This window comes from Haemaphysalis longicornis, unplaced genomic scaffold (assembly GCF_048455015.1).
Source record: "Haemaphysalis longicornis isolate Haplotype H1 unplaced genomic scaffold, Haemaphysalis longicornis Haplotype H1 scaffold_3, whole genome shotgun sequence".
NCBI classification, from domain to species: Eukaryota; Metazoa; Arthropoda; class Arachnida; order Ixodida; family Ixodidae; genus Haemaphysalis; species Haemaphysalis longicornis.
Window position 1 is genome coordinate 175,423,123 of NW_027526335.1, and position 23,935 is coordinate 175,447,057.

The 23,935-nt window shown below is 45.6% G+C and overlaps 2 protein-coding genes across 4 annotated transcripts in view; both read left to right on the top strand.

Moving 5' to 3' along the window:
- Positions 1 to 4,216, top strand: part of LOC144175815 (L-lactate oxidase-like) — a 70,939-nt gene extending 66,723 nt beyond the window's left edge. The window contains exon 9 of the mRNA XM_077704819.1: positions 1,306 to 4,216. Coding sequence (XP_077560945.1) covers positions 1,306 to 1,382 — 77 coding nt within the window. The 3' untranslated portion in view covers positions 1,383 to 4,216. The remainder of the gene's footprint in view (positions 1 to 1,305) is intronic.
- A 1,749-nt stretch (positions 4,217 to 5,965) lies between these two features.
- The window catches only part of LOC144175816 (fatty acid hydroxylase domain-containing protein 2-like), a 122,340-nt gene continuing 104,370 nt past the window's right edge, over positions 5,966 to 23,935 (top strand). The window contains exons 1-4 of one of the 3 annotated variants that reach the window (XM_077704820.1): positions 5,966 to 6,132; positions 6,713 to 6,832; positions 13,669 to 13,848; positions 18,937 to 19,088. In XM_077704820.1, coding sequence (XP_077560946.1) covers positions 13,694 to 13,848; positions 18,937 to 19,088 — 307 coding nt within the window. In that variant the 5' untranslated portion in view covers positions 5,966 to 6,132; positions 6,713 to 6,832; positions 13,669 to 13,693. Of the gene's footprint in view, positions 6,133 to 6,684; positions 6,833 to 13,668; positions 13,849 to 18,936; positions 19,089 to 23,935 lie in introns of those variants that run through there. The other 2 variants (XM_077704822.1, XM_077704821.1) reach the window with 2 other exon arrangements.

Genomic DNA, 23,935 nt, shown 5'->3' on the forward strand with positions numbered 1-23,935 from the left:
CCCGCGGAGACGGTCTCAAAAAGGTTTTATGCCTCCCGACACTCCACATCTGCGCCGTCAAATGCAGGTCGGCTGATACCTTTATTCACCCGGGTTACGCAGGCGCGTGATGCTGAGCAACAAAGACAGAGAGACCCAGTCAGCCTTGCGGTGATCCAACGAAGAACTGCTCGAGATCGCGCAGAGAGTAAAGCGCCCCCATGCTTGTACAAACCGCGATCATTTATTCAGCATTACCCAAAGTAGTCATGCAGAAACACAGCGTGAACGCTCCCCAATTGAAAACTGATTGGCGATATTGTATCGCGAACTGATTTCGCGACGTTTTTATTGCACGTGTTTGGAATTCTTATTCGCAGTATTGCAAACACGCCATTTATTTTGAATTGCATTACGCATTATCAATATGATACTTCAGGCCTTCCGCCACGTGGAACTGCCAAAGTTGAACAGACACGCAGGTGTCCGGTTACTGTGGGAACACCATAACGCTCTTCGCAAAAAGTGTGCCCTTAAGCCGGTAGTAAGAGAAGGCGTACGCGCAGGGGTCGGTCACTGTGACACTACCACGGACCAGAGAAAGAACAATGAGTTTAGTTTTTCGCTCACTAATGGCAACACACATACATTTAACTCATCAGCACTGCCTCTGGCCATACCCATGTGGAATGATCTTGCAGACACCATTGCTTTCATAGTTGACAGTAAAATATTTCGGGAACATGTGTGTCGACATTTAACATGTTAATGACGCGAAAAAAACATTTCCAAGCCTGTCATATTTTGTGGCTTCTGTGCTTATGACTGTTTTTGCTTTTTACTTGCGCAAAACGCTTTTCATTTGTGTCTGCTGGAGCGCCATTCTTCAATGAAATTGTAAAAATCTTCGTTTTGTTTTTGTGTGTCTTACTGCGTGTGGATATGCTTGCATCCTCCGTAATAATGCGCCTAGCGACTTATGTCATCTTGCCTTTTGTTACAAAATCGTCTTCAACCTTTGATTTTACTCTAATGCTCTTGTAGTCTTGTATGTACCCCTCCCCCATTACTCAATGCTCCAAGGAGCCTGTAACGTATTGTGAATCAATAAATAAATGCTGGAGAGGGGACTGCAAGCCCACTGCCTTTGCCACGGCAACTCTGCTCGTCGGTGTCTGGTGTATTTTTCTGTGGAGACATCACAATATTCGATGATTCGGGAGTCTGCGGGTGTTGTGAGAAATGGTCGCCGTACAAACGAGTGAATATTTCTTTTACTGGTGGTGTCTAGCGGTGGAATTTTGTGTCGGAAATGTTATTCTGCAGGTTGCCCTGATGTCCGGCAACTCCGACCTGACTTCCTCGTGCGCAGTTCGGGCGTCGGCTACGAAGAGCGTCGCTAGGCCACCAAAAAGGGAAACAGCGGCCACTGGTTGATGGCCTGCCAGCCACGGAAAATTGCCGTCAATATTCCCTCTTTAGCAAGAGTACAGTTACGGAGTGACAGCTTCCTCGGAGGCAGGGTGTTTACATTGTAGTATAAACATTTGTCAAAATACCGACGTAATTTGTTTTTATTTTATGCCAGGGAATTCCACTTGGAGCTTTTTCCCTTAGTACGGGATCAAATTGGCGAAAAAGGTCGAAATAAAAATTCGTGTTATAATAGTACAGCCAAGCCATAAAAGAGGATTTGAAAGAACTCTAAAAATTCTGTTCAGTATTTGTTTGGCGGCAACTGCGAAGTTATACACATAAATGTTCTCTCCTCTCTCTGCAAAAAACAAAAATTTTGAGTTTTCCACATATGACATCCGTTTTGTTATACATCGAACTAGCTTGAGTTGGAAGTTTTTTCGTGCCAAGTTGTTACAAATTCACATTTTGTTTTTGTCTAAGTCATGTCCAGGGGTGGCTCTAAAGAGAACCGCGTTTTTACTCATCCTTATTATTCATCTTTCCCAAGATGACTAGCAAGCCAAACTCGCTGTTAAACTAACTTCTCTGCATCATTAAAGTTATCTGTCTCTCGCTCTCATGAAACAATGGTTTGCAGACGCCTACGAGGAAGGATTGCAACACTTTCCTCCTGCTTCCCCACGCTGAGCTAAAAATTGATCTCCTTGCCTTCCGGATTCAGTAAGGCACCCTATTTTGACGTCCTAACCTTATCTATAGCCAAGATCACGATAAAAATTTAGCCACCCAGCATGCGCCACCCAAATATCCCAAAACATGGCGCATGCCTGAGGTAATGAGACAAGTACAGGGCGTATTGGTGGCAGATGCTCAAGGTTTTAATGCAAAGAGGTCCGCTCAAGATCAGTGCTATGTAAGGACAAGGACAAGCATGAGCTGTACCAGCCAGTTAACGTTTTGAGAGTCGCATTTTGGAGTGCGGAGTAAAAGTAAAATTTACGCCAAACAATCCTGCAATGGCATTTGTGCAATGCCGGGCACAGTACTCAGCATCCAGTAGGACCAAACGGCGGGCTCATAAAATGAACAAATGAACGTTCCGTTTATGCCACAAATTTCCCTCTTCCACAGCTGCGTGTACGTGTTTATATGGTAATTAGTGCTTCCGATTTCCTTTAGTCTGTGCTCTGTGCATGGCCAGCGGTTAAGAGGAATGGTTAATTAGGCTAGTTGCTTCTCCATAACGAAGACAGCTATGGGGAGGAGCGGGGGACGTGCACGGGAAGAAGCTCGGACACTTTCTTACTCGCAGCTATTTTATTTTAATTGCGATTTGCCCGATCTTATACGGCAACACAGCAAACGGATAAAGGAGGGCGGAAGGGGGCACCAATATAAAACATATAAAAGGCCTGCGTGCAGAAGGATGACATGTGAGAAGGTCGCTGTACAGGGACGTACATGCGTGGTAAAACGTACTGCCGTTATACAAATTGCAGTTCTTTGTTTGTCAATGATATAGGAGCTGTGCTAACACACTTGCTTTTATTGAAACTACCTTTTGGGCATCGATGATTTCTATAGGTACGCGCGCCGTATGCCGGGCTATCGTGGCGGTCTTATCACCTTGTGACGTACATTTTGCCGGACACGCACAATCACTGCAGTGGATGGCCAAATGTCCATTACCTGTGTTTACCAGGTTATTTCTGTGTTCTCTTAGCCTACCATTAAGCAACCATCCAGATTTGCCGGTAAAGTGCGTGCGATATTAATGGAATAGAACACACGGACGCTCGGAACAAGTCACAAACCTTATGCGGTGCTGCGTTTCACATTTTTTATCTTTTTTGGGCATGTTGACACTGTTGATATGTTTGGACAATTTATTTGGAGTAGAGAAGACCGCAAATGTCTGACAAAATCATGTTTCTACGCCGTGGACGGGAATTTCAAAAAACAGATTTGCGGACAGAGGTGTGTCAGATACCTTGAATTTCTTTTGGCGTTTGTTGCTGATAAATTGATGATACAGCTCTGGAAAAAGGCAGACGTGGAACATGGTGGCAGAGATAGACAAAGGTGACATGCGTCATCGTGACGTATCTTCACGGTATCTTCACGGCAGGACAACGTGCACGCCAACGTTAACGTGGTCTTCTCTGCTGCCAATAAATTTTCCAAACTGATCAACCGTGCCAACATCACCCGGGTCGCATTGACCGTGTCAACTTTACCGGTTTACATTTACGTATTTCGCCTTGGAAGGAAGTTATTTCAAGCTTTGGTAATTGTGTTCAACCACTGAGCGTACGGCAGACTGAAGGTCAACTATAGAAGCTGAATCTAAGGCTACCACTATGCTTATTGCATGTGGGACGCTGATTCTTGAGAGACTCCCGTATATCCCTTAAACTTGACAACGCGCCGATGACTTCGTCTTCGCACTGACGACAGTCTGAAGCTCGGTCTCAAGCATCTCCACGGGAAGCCGTCGATGAGGACGCGGCTATGTGTTTATTCCAGAGTATTGTTGAGACAGGTTTCCCAGCTTGCATACGGCGGATGTGTATCCAATTTGAAAAAGAACAAAGAATGTACAACCGACTTCTTTTATGGTGTTTACGGTTGATTAGATGACATTTGATGACATTAAATGTTTTGTTGGCGTGGTGATTGCATTTTTGTAACATTGCCTACAGTAAAGATACAGGCGCTACACTCAATTTGCAAATTAAAGATATGCGCAATAACACAGCCTGACTTGAAGAACAGAGACTGCTACGGCGCTTCGCCTACATGCGTTGAGGACAAAACTTCCTGAATAAAATAGACACATATTAACAAGCGCACGTGTTCGTGTCAATGACTTTCACATCAGTGTTTCCTTTCGTTCGTATGTCCCGACGGGACGCAAGCCTCTCTTCCGTCCTGTGGTGATAAAACTCACGATGGCTTATTCCTCTTTTGATGCAGTTGCAGAAAGTGAGATGTTTAATGTCTGCTGCATTCCTGACACCACGTGGCACCTTCTATGCCTGTTTTATGTTTTCTTCGGGAAAAACACAACTCTTGTAAACTCCTTCGGACCAGGTCTCTCAGCGGCTGCCATCTGAGCAAAACTCCTGGGTCACGGTAGGTTGTCACCAGGCAAATATCGACGTGGTCGCTCATACGATAACTGCAAGCACTACAGTAGCAGAAGAAACTTTGGTGACACTCGCTCATTGACCTTGAACATCTTGTGGCCTAACAGTGCTCATACCCTTCCACCCTTTTCTAACCTTCTACCTTCATCTTTCTGCTTTGCCTTTACACCCGACTTGCCCTTTTCCCCATTGCACCATACAAAATAGGCTAGGGCCTTATTAGATGCACGCCTTTTTCCTAATACCTTACTCCTTCCTCTCCTTTGCTCATGCCGTGTAGCTAAATACATGCGCCTTCAAAGAAAAAAATCTGTAAACGTGGTGACCTGAGGTCCTTATATTAAGGGATTAATTTTACGAGAACTTTAGTCACCTGATAAGACTAGGTAATGGGAATAAATGTAACTGCATTCTATGTGTAATTGCATTTATTAAAGCAATTCAATCTGCTTTCAATAAGTACTAATTCAATCTGCATTTAATATGCTAATAATAAATCTGCATTCAAAAAGTAATCAATGTAACATGTAACTGTATTCGCTAGAGCCAAGTCTCCCTAAACAACTTATCGGAAAATTTTGTTCTGCCATGGAGGGCGTCCTGAAGGATAAGCTGAATATGGGTTTGTAAGTTAATATGGCTTTGGTCATGCTTTGAAGTATAGTAGTGTGTATAATGTCAAAGAGGCGACGAGGACACGCCCTTGCGGGCTACCTGATGTCACAAGTGCAGCTTGTGAACTAAATTTTCACAGCTCTTGATCGTATAATTCAGTTAAAGATGTTAGGGTGTAAATTAGGCTGCGAAAGTTGCAGTAACAAACATTGGTTAGGTGGCTTGTAGAATGCCTCGACTTCATCATACAGAAGGGTAGCTGTCTGTTAGTTAGCTAGAGGCAGGCATGGAAGTGTTTACTGAATATGGCTTGTTGCACATCGGAAGAAAAGCTCCCGCTAAAAGCGTACTGGGAACCTTAAAAAGACAGAAAGAAGTGAGACTTCGTCTTTTAGGACAAATTTTGCGTTACCCGAATTTGCAGGCGAGGCTCCCAAGGTAGATGGAATGAAATTCTAGTGGTGTGTTACTGTTACTTGGTTGTTAAGTAAAAATGACTTTTTCCCTATTACACTCGTGAGGAATATCACCAGTTCAAAGTAAATCTCAATTCTTAGTGACATAGCCAATTGCGACCCTGATAAAGGAACTAAGAAAGAACGGTTTCATGCACAGTGGCAAAGCCGCCATCCTTGTTCGACGTTTTTTCTGTACCCACCACGGGGAAAGATGCACCCATGTAGCATTAGACGAATTACCAACTGCAGAGAACGTGCTTGGTCTGTATTGCTCTATATGTACACTGGGTCGTCGCTAGGGGATGTGGCGGAAATGGGCTGGCGCCCGAGGTTCATAAACGGAGCAGCTGCGTTACGCTAGGCACCGGTGAGGCACCTGTACTGGCCTTGTCTACTCGAAATACATATCTGCACAGCAAGCGTCAACAGTATGCGCCGTTTGAACGGCAGCGTTAGTGACGCCGCATTGTACACCGGGAGCTCGCAGCAGTCCTTCTTCAATTATATCCAGGGTGAGTCGCCTTCTCAACATTGAAACTCCCTGCGAGTAGACAGTGTGTTTTCTTCTCAGTCTGTTTTGTTCTCAAAACACTGCCATCAGTATTAGACAATGCAGGTTGGAGAGCACTAAGGAGCCGAACGATCTATCGGAATGCAAAAATCATGAATAGGCGAGCGTTTTTTTTCTATACTCACCGACAGGAGCCTATCAAACATTTCCAGAACAGAAACGTCCCAATATAGGCGATTGTTGTCGTTTGTGCTAGTTTTTCCACAGTAAGGAAGCGAAGACCGTCCAAGGGCATAAGACAAACTAAGACAGGACAGCATACCAGCCTTGTCTTGCTTCAGTGATCTGCCTGCTCTTCTTTCTTTATGAAGAACAAAATGCACGATATCATTTTAAAGGTGCTACATACCGGCCAGCCTATCTCACGTGTGTGAATGCGCTGTTGTTTTTCCTGCGATCTTTTGTGTGCTTTCTGATACTAGGTGCGCACACACGTAAACTGAATGCGAAATTAGTAATTGTGGCTTTTATGAGCCGCCTACCAACAAAGAAAGTAAATACGTTTCCCTTTGTTCTTGCAGCTTGCTTTATCAAAAAAATACGCAAATCGCTAAAACGTGAAAGATATTGTTACCCGTCGGTATTGCTCAGCGACGAAGACCAAGACGAAAGACGTTTGTAGGCTCTTGGACGAAGAAGAGGTGGGTATCTGATTCCGGCCTTTCTTGCTCTCTTCTGTAAATACCGAAAATACATCGTGTTTTTTCCTTTTATCCTCGTAACAATATTGTAGTGTGACGTAAAACCTTCGCTTTGCAATGACGGTTTTTTCTTGTAGTCCTTTTGCTGATCACGGGTTATAAAAGCCGAGCGTAGGCAACTTCCCCTGCACCCGCATCTCGCGGAATTACAATTGAGCATTTTACCAAATCCCCGCCAATTTACCAAATACAACCCCGGCGCGTTAGGAGGTTTTACAGTTCTGCTTAACCACTTTCCCTCTCCACGGGAAAAACATGCAGCATGTAAACCAGCCACTGTTGCAACAAAAGCAGAGCTCGTGACTATAAACACGTCAGAATTAAAAAAAACCTGGTTGATTTTTAATGGTTTCAGCTTGCACATAATAAAATGACATCTATGCTTTCGTTAACAATTGTTGGCGTTAACCTCTGTCATTCAGAGCGGGAAGGGAAAGATGGGTAGAGTGGAGGATATGGCCAACAAAAGTTTGTCACACCCTGGTCTACAAGCGCCTAGATCCCACAAATCGCGTCCGCAAAAGCGCTGTCTCAAGCCGATTTCTAGAAGCGCTAGAAGGTACCGCGCCGGGGTTGTAAAACTTTGTTGTGCTGCCAGAAGGGTATGAGCAGCGTTGTCATAAAAAAACGCACACAAAATTTTGTTCTTTCGAATGAAATGAAGAATCCACACAAACTTGGCCGTAACGGAAACCAGTTCTTCAACAGCCAGGAGGAGTGTGCAACTAAGAACGAGCAGGCCGAATACCGGCATCCTGAGAGACCCCGTACATCTCCGGGGGGTGGTCAGCCACTTTGAAAAGCGGCTAACTACCGTTTCGTAATAGTCTGTAGAGCATGCGAAAGCATCTGTTTTTCCTCTTACACCTACCCAAGCAATGAGCTGTAGTGTCATTGTAGTACGAACCATTCTATGACTAGCTGCGACATTCTAAAGGAGTTCTGAGGTTCAGCTTCGCCACAATTCAATGCTGTTACGAATTCATGCCTACAATAGAGCAATGTATACGAATTACAGCAACGTCCACGGCTCCATGGTGTACAAGTGTCATCTGTGATGTGGCAGGGTGGAAGTCGAAAAGCCATTTCTACATTGGGTGTTGCTACAGCGTTGAAGGAATTTTTTTCCACTCATGCTGACACTGTCACTGGCGGAAATTGTATTGTTGGCTGAATTGATTCATCAATTGGGTGCATTGAGGTGAGGCTGAACCACGCGATTGCCTTTATATGTTGGGCGAAACGAGCATTTTCGCGCACATGAGTTTTTTTCGGGGCCATTGTGTTTATTCTTGTAGCTAATCTTTAAATGTTCTGGGATGGCGTGCATTATGTTGTGATTGATGGTTTTGTTAATTATTCATGTATTACTTGCTTCCTCCAACTTGGGCACCACAAACCGTTTTAACATACTCTAGTTCCAAATTTGAAGAAGCCGGACTACGTGCTATTAGGAAGATTATCATTGTTATTTGAAACAAATGTGTTCTCTTTGCCAAAACCTGAATGCGAAAAGTAATAAAAGAAGCTACATTCTAAAGCAGGTTCCGTTCCTACCACGGGAAGCGTTTTTTTTTAGGCGTTTGGTGTGCCTTTTTGTAAACCCTTCGTCATCACTTGACCTCGTACTACATAAAGTTGGCATTTCTGCAGTGCGTATTAGCGTATGATCGTCATAGGTGAAGCAAAGAAAGCTTCGTTTAAAAGTAAAGTCAGCAGACTGCCCTCCACGTACGCTCTGTAGACCAAGCTTCCAGATATTACATTCGATACTGCACTTCCGTACCGTCGCCGACTTGCAGTTTGTGTCACAAGTAACAGGCCTCTCGAATCAGCTAGTAGAGTAGTGGTCGAGCTACAGATTACTAGGTTCATCATGGCAGACGTCAGGTGGAGCTGGAGAAGTAGAATGGCTCTTGCGGGAAAGCTCAACAATGGCACGCCATATATCTGGAGTGAGCGAAACATTTTTTTAAGCCCATTAGGCCCTGGTGAATCTAACGATTTGGGAAAGGGATGGTATAATATGCACAATGAGCACAGTTCTTATTTCGGGGTTCTATTCCTTAAAGGCGCATTCTTTTACCAGTAATTGTCACAAAAATGCACAGTTCCCACTGTAGCATTGAGTGTGGATAGATATTGTTACGAAAAGGCGACGAAGAGGACAATGCAGCGTGGTTTGTGATCCCAGCTTACGACGACGAAGATGTGGGTGCGCGCTGCCTGCGCGGGCTCAGGCTTTGCCGCCATGTAAATAAGCTGTAAATACATCGTTCGACTGTTTCATCGTTCATGTCTCTACTGCCGCCACGTAACATTTTGGTGCAGGTGCGGGTTGGTTCATCGCCACCCTGGTCATCGATTCGCAACGTCTCGGCGCAAGCACACTCGTCGAAGGTAGGCGGGCCGCGCCGGACAACCAAGCCCTTACGCGACCTGAACTCGACCACGCCTCCCCGCCTCATGTCCCCAGCCCATGACCAGCCCATCCAGACCTGCTGTGACCAGACGAGACGAGGCGTGACCAACACAAGATGCCGTGTCCCCAGCCCAGTAGTCCGACGTGGTTCTGGCTACCTCAGACGTTTTGTCGGTGCCTTGACGAGATCGTGTCGCGGGACCAGGCATCACCGACGACATCATCATCCTATGTGGCGGCAAGAACTTCACTGTGCATTGTCATCTCATCTTTCGTCCTCACATAACCTACACGCCGCGGCGTTGACCGGGGTTGTCGCTTTCAACCGGGGGGCCATGTTACGAAAAGAAGACGAAGAGGACAATGCAGCGTGGTTTGTGATCCCAGCCTACGACGACGAAGATCTATGGGTGCGCGCTGCCTGCGCGGGCTCAGGCTTTGGCGCCATGTAAATAAACTGTAAATACATCGTTCGACTGTCTCATCGTTCTTGTCGTCTCTACAGCGGCCACGTAACAATATGGTGAGTGCTGGAAATTAGGCTGTGCTGCCACACCAATTTTTAAAGAGCGCCTTCGAGGGCACACGTGGTGATTATTTTTAGAGTAGTGTATGCGTCGCTCCAGTTGAGTTGCAGGTTCGGGACCAAAGTGCAAAAAACGTATGGCGATTACGGGTGAACACAAGACGATGCCGAAGTAGATGTAACATATTTGGTATGCCATCACTACAACAGTGGGAGCATTGGCACTATGCGGAACTTGCTGGAAACATTCATATGTGCAATAAGTGAATCTGTTATGCAAGTTGGTGCCTTATGATTGGAAAAATATAGCGCGACTTGGACAACGACACAAGGACGATAAGGAAGACGGCACAAGCGCTCATTTGCAACTAACATTTATTGAGGCATCGTCTCATATTTATACATGAATCATTAGGAGCGCGCGCACGCGCACTTCGGTACACTACATGGAACGCATCAACCAGAGAACATGATCAAAGTGACGTTTTCAGAAATTTAATCTCGCTGGCACGCAAAAGCACAGAAGTATCACTGACGCACGTGTTCCCTCTCTCCTTAATATAACACGCTTCCAAGAGCTCCCTCGCCACTGTAATATCCATCCTGTCGAGAATTGTAATCTGCTCAAAGAAAGGCCTGAATTTTTCCAAAGGACTGACAGACCTGCAATCTTCGCAGTGCGCTGGCAAATGCGCGCGCGTAGTATTGCTAAGAGAAAAACTATTCTCGCGTGCCAGATCTTTCACACACCTGCCCGTCTGGGCGATGTAGGCCTCCCCGCATGAAAGCGGTATCTCGTAGACAACCCCGACGTCACAGGGCACAAAGCGCTTGGCATGCTTCTTTTCGCACATCTTCGCTTTGGGCTTGCCGGAAATTCGCGCACACAAGCGGCTAAGCTTTTGTGAAGCAGAAAACACCACCGGACTTGGTACCGTTCTGCCACTTTTTTCAGGTTGTGCGTAACTCTATGTATATAGGGTAGAACAACAGGCTTCGCCTTGGGTTGTTCTGGCCGCTTCGCACCTACTTGGCCTTAGGCTTTCCGCAGCAAGGCTTCGGCAACAACCAACCGACAGATCGACAGAACTCTCTCTCTTCAGTTGAGAGTCAAAGCTCTCTTGAACAGCATGTGCACAGGACTTCTTCAGTGCAGATTATAAACCCAGACCCGCTATGCCCCTTTTAACAGTCTGAATGAGATGATGAAAATGCCAGAAGCTGTTTACGGACACGCGGGCGATAGACCCAACAAACATGGTTGTATGAAAACTTAAAATTATTATCTAAAAACTCCAGGGTGTCTTCACTGGGAACCTCGGGTGTAAATGCAAGACCCTACCCAAGGCGGCTAAAATTCTCTAAAATCACTTATGCGGTTGCTATGTACTTAGGTGACACTGTTTTCTTAAACACACTACAAAATCGTCAACATATCTAAACACACGCAAAACGACATCCTTGAGAAAACCTAAAAGAAAATCCCGGTCGACACTAGCAAGAAAAATATTGCATAAAACTGGCGCAACGCATGACCCGATACAAATACCTTGTTTCTGAATATACGTGTGTCCTTCGAAAGAAACAAATGTTGCGTCCAGATAAAACTCCAACAAACGCATAAAACAGTCCACCGATATACCACAGGAATTCTCGAACTTGACCACGCCGTTTACATCAATGCATTGCCTAACATACGCAAACAGTTCCGAGTGTGGCACCAAATAAAATAAATCTTCAACCTCAACTGAAAAGGCAAACTCCACCGAGCCGTCATTCTTAACATAATCTTCGACTTCCAGTGAATTCTCGGGGATAAATGGGTTGTTCATTTTAAGGCTACCGATATCCCTCTGTAAAAACCGGCTTAAATGTGACTGCCAAGCTCCTCGCTCACTAGCAATACAGCGGAAGGGCATCTTATCTTTATGCGACTTAGCTGAGAAAAACACGCTCCGACAATTGCTCTTGCAACTAGTAATGGCCTTTCCTAGATGGGGCAGCTCAAGTTCCCCACATCAGTCCACAGCCTTTGCTTTCGCCTTTTGGGCACTTCCCTACATGGGCTTGAAGCTCTTTTATATCGCTTGCCGGCCTTCTCATTGAAAACACCCGAAGGCATTGCAACAAACCCACCCTCCTTGTCACTCAGAAGTAGTCGTAGCCCATTTTCATTGAAGTACTGAACCACAGGCTTGGTCTTCAACTATGAACACGAGATACCGCTTTCATGCCGGGAGGACTACACGGCCAGACGGGCAGATGTGTGAATTACTGGGCACGCGAGCATAGTTCTTCTCTTAACAATAGTACGCGCCCGCATATACCCACGCATTGCGAAGATTACAGGCCTGTCAGTCCTTTGGAAAAATGCAGACCTTGCTTTGAGCAGATTACAATTCTTGGTAGGAGTGATAATACAGTGGAGGAGGAGCTCTTGGAAGCGTTTCATATTGATCACAAAGGGGACAAGTGTATCAGCGATACTTCTGTGATTTGCGTGAAAGCGAGTTTGAATTTTCGAAAACGCCACTTTGACCATATTATCTCGTTGATGCGTTCCATGTAGTTTACCGAAGTGCGCATGCTCATGGTCCTGATTATTCATGAAAAAATATGAGACGATGCCTTAATAAATGTTAGTTGCAAGTGAGCGCTTGTCCCATCGTCCTTCTTTACTGTAGTTGTACGAGTCGCGCTGTATTTTGTTTTAATCATCATGCATGACGTGGGTGGTCTGGGGTACATTCGCGTACACAGTATAGGCCACTACGTCCCCCGAACGCGGGAAGATTTTTTTATTTAGCTTGAGAGAAATAAATAACATCTTGAGAGAAGGCAAGATGCCATCCAAACTTGCGCCTTGTAAGAACGTCTTCCTTTCGTTTTTGATGTGTGAAAGCTGCAGCTGACAGCTTTCTTGAAGCGGGGGCACAGATGTTGGGGAGACTACGGAAGGTGATTTCACCCTCTTTCAAGCAACGTTCTGGCGCGTGCGGTGGCCTTGTCCGCCTCTATTATGTCCTGGAGTCCAAAGAATGCGAATTTTAAGGTGCTCAATTTTTAGCGCCTGTGCCACACAGACGCTGAAAAAATAAAAACAAGGACATACAAACGTAACACAACTAATACGAGCACGCCCTAAGGTGTTATCTTTGCGATAGCGCAGGACAGATCTAATTGAGGTTCCTCCATACCCGTGCGCACTCGTGAAGCGACCACCTAACGTTTGATGCATTTGCTAAAAACTCAACGTTATTCTGCTTTCCTCCAATAAAATCTCAACTTCCGTCCTCGGGCTTTGAGTTTCCTTGTTGTTCCACGTGACAGTTTTAAGCTCTGTACGTTCCCAGCTGCGTGTTTTTAATGAAGAATTGAGAACGTTATTACAGCGACAATATTTACGCACCACCCACAATATAGCATCATCACAGTTAATATAAATAAAATGCCCCTCTCTCGAAACGACAACGATGGGGAAATGTGAAGCGTTCCAAAATCAAGACCAACACAAAACGAACCAACCCTGAAGTGATTGTGCTCTCTAGTGCTATACCTATGCTGGTGTTCTATGATACGACCATCTGATCCTCTCGAACTCTAAAGTGCTTCAACCCCGACGGAATCCCGCAGTCGGATCGGCGTCGGCTTCACAACGCGAGGGACCCTGGTTTTGATTTCGACCACGGGAAGCGTTTTAATTTTTGTTGACGTCACCTATCACCATAGTCATCGTCCAAAAAAGTTGGCTTTCCTTCAGTGCGTTTTGGGGTGGGTTACAGACGATATCAGAGAGAAGCTAAAAGCTTCGCTTTAAAATCTTTGCAGGTTAAAAAGAACGCTTGAAAAGGCAATGTCGTCAGGTGACACAGGTGGGCCATCGCCGGCGGGCATTGAAGAGATTGAGCGACTAGCTACGGAGAAGTTAGAGCATCACGTCACGTCCTATATCCAAAAGGGGGCCGGAGGGAGCGTATCTGTACGGGAGAACCGGCGAGCATTTGACAGGTAAAAAAATGGTAATGATGATGATGATGATGGTGCTGGTGCTGGCGCTGGTGCTGGTGTTTATTAGCGCAAGGGCGACCAATGCAAAGAACGCCAAACTATCTTGTGTCTCATGTGAGCCGGAGGCCGTGTTTTACTTTTATCGAAGGTGTTCTGACACAATCTTCGCCTAGCGTACTGATTTCCGCAGCCTCCACAATTTCTCTTGCCACAGCCCCGTCAGGAAAGAAACTTGAGTATCTACACGTGCGAAGCGAAGCAACCTAGCATGCCATCTCAACATACACACACTTGCTGAGAGCGAGGGGCTGATAATCATTTTGGGGTCTGTTTTGAATGTCACGTTTCCGGCACAGTTGATATAGATTACTTATCGGGTCGATTATTCCATCGTAGGTGTGTGCATGCGTGTGTATAAATATAGCTCGTTTCTGTAATAAAACTTCAGTTGGAAGTCAGCGCTCAACCTGTGTGCCTCAGCTTAAATCTTTGTTTAAGTTGCGCTGTATAGTTAAGATGAAGTACCAACTCGGCCAATACCACACTCTGCAGGTTTAGCTCATTGCACGAGGGTAGCTGGCAGCACATACACAATACATCCTGTGTTCCTTATAAATACAGGCCCAGTGTTCCTTACAAATGCACAGCGACGTTTTATGTTTGCGCAGACTATATGAGAGGATACGACAGCAGCATGTACGCATTTTTGGATACTGGGTGCACGGGAACACCGGTAAACTCTCAACGTGACGACGAAAAGATGTAAGGCCTTTGAAAAAAATACCGTTAAACGTAGCATTGCTGAAGACGAATTAGGAACATTTATTGTACGCGCACGCCATTCAATGGTGGCGCAAAAATCAACTCTGGAAATAAAACATTTCATGTGTCTCACAAAAATTATGCAATAAAACAATGCGCTCTTGCTGCCCGGATACCACAAACGCCATCGTGTCTTCATAATACAGGAGGGGATAAATATGTTGTTGAAGGTATGTGCGCAGATTGCATGGTCGTAAAAGTGTCCACATACTTACATGCATTTGCTTGGAAACTTGCTTTAAAAAATAACTAGTCCAACGCTTGTGACTTGCTTCACCGCAGACCACCGAAATGTATAACGACGCCCCATTGCGCGAGCTATGCAGCAGGACAAAAAGAGACGAATGTGGAGAGAAGTTGAGGTTTGCAAAACGGGCAACCCGTGGCAAACATACCTGCAGGCGAAGGTGCTAAAGGCGAAATGTTGGGAGAAGAGATGGGAAGAAAAAAAATCGTGCCAATCCACGCCGTGAATGTGGTTGGAAAGCAAAGCTGTTAACGGCACCCATAGCGATTACCCGTGCGAGGTCACTTAAATTCCCTCACATCGCTCTACAAACAGTAAGACCAGAGTAAAGGGAAATGCACTTAACCACACTATTTATTACTTCAAAGAGATATTCTTGGTAAGGTTAAATCGATGCATTATGCATGAACGGTGCTTGGTTGAGTTGTATTGGTGTAGAACAAGTGTGAAAACGTTTTTTTTATAAAATTAAAGTTCCAACCCGGTGTTAGACGATCTGACTTCTCCGTCTCTGCGCCGCGGATGAAGGCGACGAGATTTGCGGCAGAGAAGGAGGTGGAGGAGGAAGAAATACTTCTGTTCAGATTTCTGAACGGCCCACAGTGCAGTCCTGGGGAGTGATTCCTTCGTCTGCGGGGCCCATATGCAGTCCGCGCGGTCTGTGTTCTGTCCACCCGCTGAAGCTGGGTAGGTAGAGAGGGCCTGGACAGCAGCATCTCCCATTGCTTTGGTTGGGTAGTTGACGGAAGGAGAGGAGGGTGCTCAGGGCTAAAGTCGCACACCCCGATTACGGGGATGAGTGTTCCTACTTCTGAGCAAAATTTACATTCAGTGTCATAGCGATTCGGATGCGTTAAGTGAAGACGCGTAGGCTGTGGGAACGAGCCCAGATTGTATCAGACGACGGGTGGTTTGTTGTTCTCTGGAAAGGTCAGTTAAGGCGAAGGTATGGTCTGTCTCAGAAGAAGACAATGCTGGTTTATCTCCCTGAACGTGACAAGCGGGTGACTGTCCTCGTGCAGCTCGATAGCACGGAAGGTGAAAGCGCAGGCTTGTTGGGTGGGCGTATTTGTTCCCCTCCATTGAAGTGTGAGGGGGTGTCCAGATGAGCTGAATGGAACCGTTTGGGGAGTGGTTTTGTAGCACGCGATGTGCAGGTCAGGACACCCAACCAGACTGGTAATTCCAGTAGGCTTGCTGAGAATCAGTGACTACCCTCTGAACCCCTTGTTGAGTGAGAGCCAGGGTGATGGCTGCGTCTTCTGCTGCCGTCATTTCTTGGGTCCTAAGTGAGGTACACCCAAAGAGGTTAGTTCTGGAGGTAGCCACGATGATGGCGTATTGCTTCCCTCGATGTTTGGAGGCGTCTGTGTAGGTAACTGCATGATCCCCAGAAAGGGTGGTTTTTAGCGCTTGAGCCCGTGCCTTTCGGTGACCCTCTTTACGTGAGGGGTTCATATTTCCAAGCAAAGGGAGCATGTTTAGTTTTAGTCGCCAAGCGTCTGGGAGTACGTAAAGCGCAGTGACATCTTAGGCTGCCTAGCCAATGTGGAGAAGCAATTGGGTGCCCACCGCAGTTCTGAGTCGGACCTTCTGGTTAGAAAGATGGCCTTCTATCAGCTCTTCCACCGTGTTGTGGAGCCCCGTGCTAAGCAGCCTTTGTGTGGACGCACTCATGAAAATACCAATGGCCTGCTTAACCGCCTTTCTGATCATTGTATAAAGCATCTCTATGTCTTCCTTGTTGACAACACAGGGGGTTGACGTAAGTGACTCTCGAGAGGACAAAATCTTCATTTGATCGAAAAGTGCCGGATTCCGTTAGGCCTCGCTTCTTGGTGGCAACTCGCCTGATCATGTGTATGATTTGATTAATGCTGTTTTTGAGGCGCTGCAAGGAGAGGTCACTCTTGGTGTTAGCCTCGAGATGTAGGCCCAGTATCTTGATGCTTGGGCTTGGAGTGATGGCCTGGCCATCAATGAGTATTTGAATGTATTCCTTGATTTGCCGTGAGGGCGGACGACAATGGGCTGTGGTTTTTTACGTGAATACTGGAGGCCACAGGCTTTAGCACATTGGCGTTCTAGAAGTGAGATGCCATGCATTGGTGTGAGCTTCCTTTAATTTTTGAACTCTTACCACATGAGCAAGGTTGCCACATGGCCGCTAGACGGGCGTGAGTTGCCGCGTATTACTTTCACGTGGCATTCAGCGAGAACGCACGGGGTAAACCCGTAGATGTGCTTGGTGGGTACACCACCTGTCTTCCCGTTCTCGCGTGGGCTCGTAGCTAAATCGGTAAGACAACGGGCTCTCGCTTTGTTGGTTCATTATTTCCAGGTTCGATTCCCGGCGGTGCCAGTAAATTCTTTTATTTGTTCTCTAGAGTTTTCTGGTGACACCAACGGTCGCCAAAGAACCCTTGGGGGGTAGAGGTAAAAAGCTTTGCTTTAAAACTGCTGCCAGTAAGGGGAGAGCAGCTATTGAAGCGCAAGCTTCAGGATGTAAGCGCAACGCCGCCTTCACTTGTAAGCACATGTTCAATCTTATTGATATTTTCGTACCAAAATATCAATAGGAAATGTCGTTCCCCACTAATGGGAGCTCGTAGTTCCATCACGAGCTGTAAATAGAATTTGAGTGAAGGGGACTAAGGAACTTATGCTGATGAGAACTGGAGCTGCCCGCAATTAGACCTTAAAACCTGCCAATATAGACGGGCAAGAATGCATCAACTTTGAAACATATTCCAGTTACCTTACTTAGACTCAGTGCTATTTCGTTGCACGAAGCTCGTTATATTGAACACGTCTTTCACACGCCTGGTGCATCTAGTTTACATATCTCTACCCCATTTGCCATACTAGCAAGCCCTGTTAGGTTAAATATCTTACCAGCTCACAAGACGGTTGCACTGTTTCTATTGCCGTGACTATTGGGGAGTTTTGGAAAATGAAAAGAAAACATTCATCTTCGGCAGTGTTATTTTTAAACCTAAAGTGGGAACATCATAGGAATTAAATTTAGATCGAGTTTTTTTTATGGCAAAGAGCTTGCTTTAAAGTATATTGCTAAATTTCTACTTTTCGATGGTACACCCCGCCGTGGAGTGTTAAATAATTATTTTACTCCACGTTCAGATAATCGCCTATATTTAATGGCTAGATATACCACAAAAATAAGCTTTGTCTCTAGCACTATTGTGTAACTCTAGAAGGACGCTGCAGTGCAACATTTCTGCAGAAACACAGACCAGGTTTGAATGAACCTTGCCGCATTACGGAAGTTTGCTATAGTATAGTCTTACACTATTTTGCCATATGCTGAAGATTATACTCTTACGAGTGGTAAATTATCAACCATGTTCAAAAGTCTATCCTTGGAACGTTATATGTGTATTGGTCAGGAAATAGAATGGAATTTAGATTTCGGATATATAAGTAGCAACCTGACCTTGGTGACCTTGATGCCGGATTAGGAGTTTATCAAAACTTAGAGCTTACCAAGATCACAGGAGATAATCAAGACCAACGTAAAAGCCCAAATCAAAGAAAATTGATGCAAGGTACGTAGCCGTAATGCTTCGTAAAATGGCCTTTTAAACTTTTTTATATTAAAAACTCACAATTTTGAGATACTTTGTTAAATCACTAGGCATAAATCAGATTTTTGACCACTAAATTTATAATATTTTACTCGTATCATGACTCTAATGACAACCGCTCTAGCAGTTAAACGGCTCGTTTAAAAACTACTTTTTATATGCCGCAAATAAAAAAGGTTCGCGGACTGTGTCGAATTCTTTAGCTGCTTTCTGGCTACAGAGTTAGGCGCCGAAGATGTGATCGAATTTCCTTTTTTATATGATCAGAGCTTGCAATGAAGCATGAATCTATTTAAAAATATACATTTTTGCTTTTACGTTTATTGAATCCGGATACAATGAAAACTAGTTCATTTGTGGACAGAGTGATTCGTCGGTTGACAGATGATGGAAATGTTTTTTCCACGCACGCAGATGGCGATTCCTGCCAAGGGTGCTGGCGGGTGCCTCGGAGAGGAACACGGAAGTTACACTGCTAGGCCGAAGAGTATCCATGCCAATAGGAATCTCAGCTACTGGTGGTCAAAAACTGGTCCACCCTGATGCCGAGCTGGCCGTTGCCAGAGGTACGTGGAGCGGTCCTACTGAAGGTTTTGCGTGTTGTGACTCACGTCCCCTTATCGTGGCGGAAACGAAGGCTTGTAGTACATTTCCAAGAAGGGACTTATTTAATACGTGAAAATGTAGCAAGCCACCCACCGCGGTGGCTCAGGGGCTAGCTAAGGCGTTGTGTGTCTGAGCACAAGTTGGCAGGTTCGATTCCCCGCCGCGGCGGCTGCTTTTCTGATGGAGGCGGAAAGCAAAAACGCCCCTGTGTACGAGATTTCAGCGCACGTTAAGGATCCCCAGCTGGTCAAAATTAATCTGGAGCCCTGCACTACGGCGCGCCTCATCACCTGCGTTACGCCGGCGCGTTAAACCCTATAATCAGTCAACAATCTAGCAAGCCGGGCTGGCAAGCAAACAGCCTTGGGCTCACTCGTGAATGTTTTTTCACTGGGAAATACTTGCGTCACTAAAAAGAGGTTCACAACAGATGGTGAAACACACATTGCTGTAAGATTTTGGGAAGAGTGACAAATTTTTGTTCTATATATATACGCTTTAATTAGCGAAAGGAGCTGGTTGCAAGTCCCCTGCAGTTTTTGACGGTGGCCTGTCCGAAGGACGGAAAACTGCAATGGTTCTTCTTTGCTATCCTTCCTCCGTTTTTATCGCTGATGCAGCAAACTGAGTGGAAAGGCTCTTCTTGAAAATGCACCTCAGACACAGAAGCCACGCGTTGCTGCCCAACTGCGTTCGTCGTGATGTGGGCTTGTGCTAAATTTATTTAGGCGTTAGGCTTTTAATTACGATAACGTCACTTGCAATACGTAAAAGTGAAAACTTCGGAGGGTTTGTCTCTGTGCACAATTACCAAAAAAATCGGTGGAAATTCAGAGAATTGTCCACTAATGCGTAACGTTCTTTTGCCGCTAGTGTGGAGTGTGAGTTTTTTCCACCAATATTCTTTTGGTTTTTGAAAGTTCTGTTCGACAAAATTTAAGCTATTTTCAGACTACTACGAACAGCCATATCGCGAGCTATGGACGTAAAAAAATGACGTTCCACGCCGTTCGGTTGGCTAGGACGTGAAGAGACATCATTATTTAAAGTTATTACGACAGTTGCGACAACAATCTGAGCCTGGCCTTACGCTGTCCGGCTGAAGGCTATCTATGCCAATAGGAAACTGGTGCACCCTGATGACGAGCCGGCCGTTGCCATGTTAGCAACGCTATACAGGCGACGGCAGCTCGGAATCAGCCGTATAGCCAAATAGCCACTATAAAATAGTGTCGCAGCGCTATTAAAACGATTGCTGGTGGAACTTAAGCCCAATCTACACCTTTGTGGAAATTCACTGCATTAGAAGGATCACCATTTGTCATATTTTTTGCTTTTTCAAAATTCTGTTCTAGCATTAATCTCAATATACGCCATTATAGCGATTACGAGTGGAACACACACCATATCTGCGTATTTGTAGAAATGTGTGGCGTTACACGGTTCGCCACTTTTCACTAATATTGCTAATTCGTTTTGTTTTTGGTTTTTCAAAATACTGGTGGACCCATTATCTTCGCTTACACTATCCCAAGCATTATAGGTGTAACTTCCGTCAAATCTGCGTTTATAGCAAAATGCAGGGCGTTACACGGTTCGCAACTGTATGCTACTTTTTTCTATGTTTTTATCGTTTGGTTTTTAAAAATTGTCTTCGATGAAGTATCTCCATTTCCGGTACCCTAACGATTACCAGTGGAACTTCCGCCAAGTCTGCTGCTTTATGTGGAAATGCAGGGTGGTAGATTGTTCGCCACTTTTTTCCATATTTTGCTATGTCTCTAATTTTTAGGTATTTAAAAATTCTGCTGCCCCAATTTCCACTTACTCAGTTATAAAGGTCACACGTGGAACTTCCGCCTAATCTGCATTTTTGTCGAAATGCAGGGCGTTACACTGTTCAACGCTTCCTTCTTGGTTTCTACTTTTCCTATTTTTGATTTTTCAAACCTTGTATTCGACCAATTATTTACATTTACGCTATTATAATGGCTATAGTGGAACCTCCGCATAATGTTCATTTATGTGCAAATGCAGGGCGTTATACAGTTCGTCTCTTTTCTTATTTTTTTCTCTTTTTTCTATTTTCTGGTTTTCCAAAATTCTGCTCGACCAATGATCTCCATTGACGCTATTTTAACAACAGCAGGTGAAATTTCCGCAAACACTGCATTTTTTTGGATATGCATGGCGTTACACGGTTCTGGCTCGGTGGGAGTACTCCGCAAAGAATGCTACGCATTGACGCAAATTTGCAGCGACAAAATAGTTTATAGGAGCACACTCTCCAGTTAGAACTGAACCAACGTCGGATAAACGTACAACACCAGCGCGCCGGAGAGCACTGGATCTAACGCGGTGTGCCCAAGGGCACGGATTTGATCCCGGCCACTGTGGCTGGTTTTCAGATGTAGGCGAAAAGCGAAAGCGCACGTGTTTTCGGGTTTTGGCGCACATAGAAATTTCCAGGTGTTCAAAATTATTAGGGGGTGCTCAACTATGGTCCGCCTCATAGCCTTATGTGTAGCGTGGGAGCGTTAAACGTGTCAGATTTAATTTTTAAGCCACTGATTGAACCATGTACTGCCGGAAATTGTGACGCGTTTAGAAGAATACAAGCGACTTGTATTGATTATCAAAATGCCGTAGCCGATGGTGCCTGCCGAGCCGATGGGGGTTAATTTAATTCGCAGAATGAAATTCGCGGACGCAGTGGTGCCTGGACACTTGCGAAAAATATGCAGGCATCACATGCATTTTTTTTCAAGAACGTTAACAAGCTAGTCACGCCACCCAGCAAAGCCTGCGTCTACGTGGCGCCTCGCTGTTGTCTACAAGTACAAGTTGGCTTGTTGACATCTGGGTACTTAAATACAAAAACAAATACCAAATTCGCTACCAGTTTAAGAAACAAGGTTGTGGCCTGCACCATAAGAAACTCGATCTGTTTCCGGCGGACATGTTTCTCCGCGGAGTGCGCGCATAAACGGCCTTTTTTTGCTTGTGACGTGCTCACACACTTGATACGGACCTACACCTTCGCCTTCGAGGCATCCTCGATGTCGGTTTGACCTTGAAGGCTTTAGGGACATCGTATAGTGAATCAGAAAAACACAGGAGTAAACAGGCTTTTATGACTGCACCTGGTGCAAGATTACACACGAGCCCACCGTACATACGGTAAAAATCAATATATAATGAAAAGCGAGATTGGTGCGATATGTTTACAGAAGTAAAGGTGCAACCGCGTCTAATATTGTAATGTGTTGCTATATAGGGGTTACAAACTTTATCTTTGTAATAATGGCAGGAAGAGTAAAGCAAAAAAAGAAAATTGTTGGAGCTTTTTCAAACAGTTGGCATTGCCTGTCGCAGTTGAAGAGGTCGCACTGGCAAGACTGGAAGCAATATCACTTGTTTTAAAAGCACTTTTTTGATGTTGTGTTAGTTTGCGAGCGCAGCGAACACAATGAATTAAGCCTACTGAAGCCAAGAGAGAGCTGCGGTTTCTACAGAGGCATATTTTATTGAGCGAATATGCCTTGCACACAGACGTTCACGGGTACTGTTCTCTTCCACCGGCAGCCGCCAAAGAAGCGGGAACGGTCATGATGGTAAGCATGTTAAGCTCCACTCCGCTTGAAGAGGTGGTGGCAACGGCTTCGCCGGGTGCCATGGTGTGGGCACAGATGGGCATCCGCGAGGACCGTTCCCTGAGCGTGCAAGACGCCCTGCGCGCCAAGCGCTGTGGTTGTGCGGCGATCGTCTTCACCGTTGACCTCGCGCCGATGCCACCAACCCCTTTTTTCAGCGCGACCGGCGGTTCATCGGAGCAGATCAGAGAACAGTAAGTGTTATTACCAAACGATACCTTAGCGTCAAAAAAATCTGTCCCTTGTCCGCCACTAAAATTAGGACGGTAACGGCACCAAACTGTTGACGAGTACGTGTTGTGTGATCGGCTCGTTTTAGTTGTTCATAACAAAGAAATACTTGGCTCCGTGCATTCTACTCAATGTAGGCTGTCCGATTACTTTAATGAAGAACGAAACTGTATAATGCTAGTCAGCCTAAATATCTGGATCTATGCGTGTAAACCATTGCGGGGACAAAGAAACAGCAGGTGTAGAATTTGAAAATATGCGCCGCTGGCGTGTGGCCCGCCTAGTTGATAAGTTAGGGGGCGTCCAAGATACGTTTTTCGTCATTCTTGCGCGATCCGATTTGTTTACAAATGCTTCTCAGGCTTTCGACAGGCGTCAAATCATCTCACCGTTCTGAGCTTAGGCTTTTCTGGTTGCTCCGAGCCACAGCAACACGATGGTATGCGTGAATTTTATGTTAGAAAAAACTGATATGCTAGCGCCGATTAGCCTAGCCAAAGCCAGTGCATATCGAGACACGAATTTTTGGATCAGCTGTTCGTGGCTAGGATGAGGTAAATGCGCCGACTGTCTAGCGCTTAATGTTTGCATTTATTTATCTCGATCGTAGATGTGGCCACGACATTTCTCGCTTCCGACATCGCGTTTCTACGAGCGGCGTGCGGCACCACCGCTAACCACCCGTTTCGATTTCGCGCCGCAGCGTCCTGGAAGCAGACGACGCGCCTCCGTTGCTATAGCGACGGGGCGCATGCGCAGAGAGCAGTGGAAGTGCGATCAAGTGCGAAACATCCCCCTCGCGAGGGGCACGATCAAATGCAGAGCATTTCCGGGGGCGCACGACGTTAAGTAGTTTGCGTTACGTTAATCTTGTTGCACTTGTGGCAACTGCTGACGAGAGAGCGCTCGTCAGCAGTAATTTG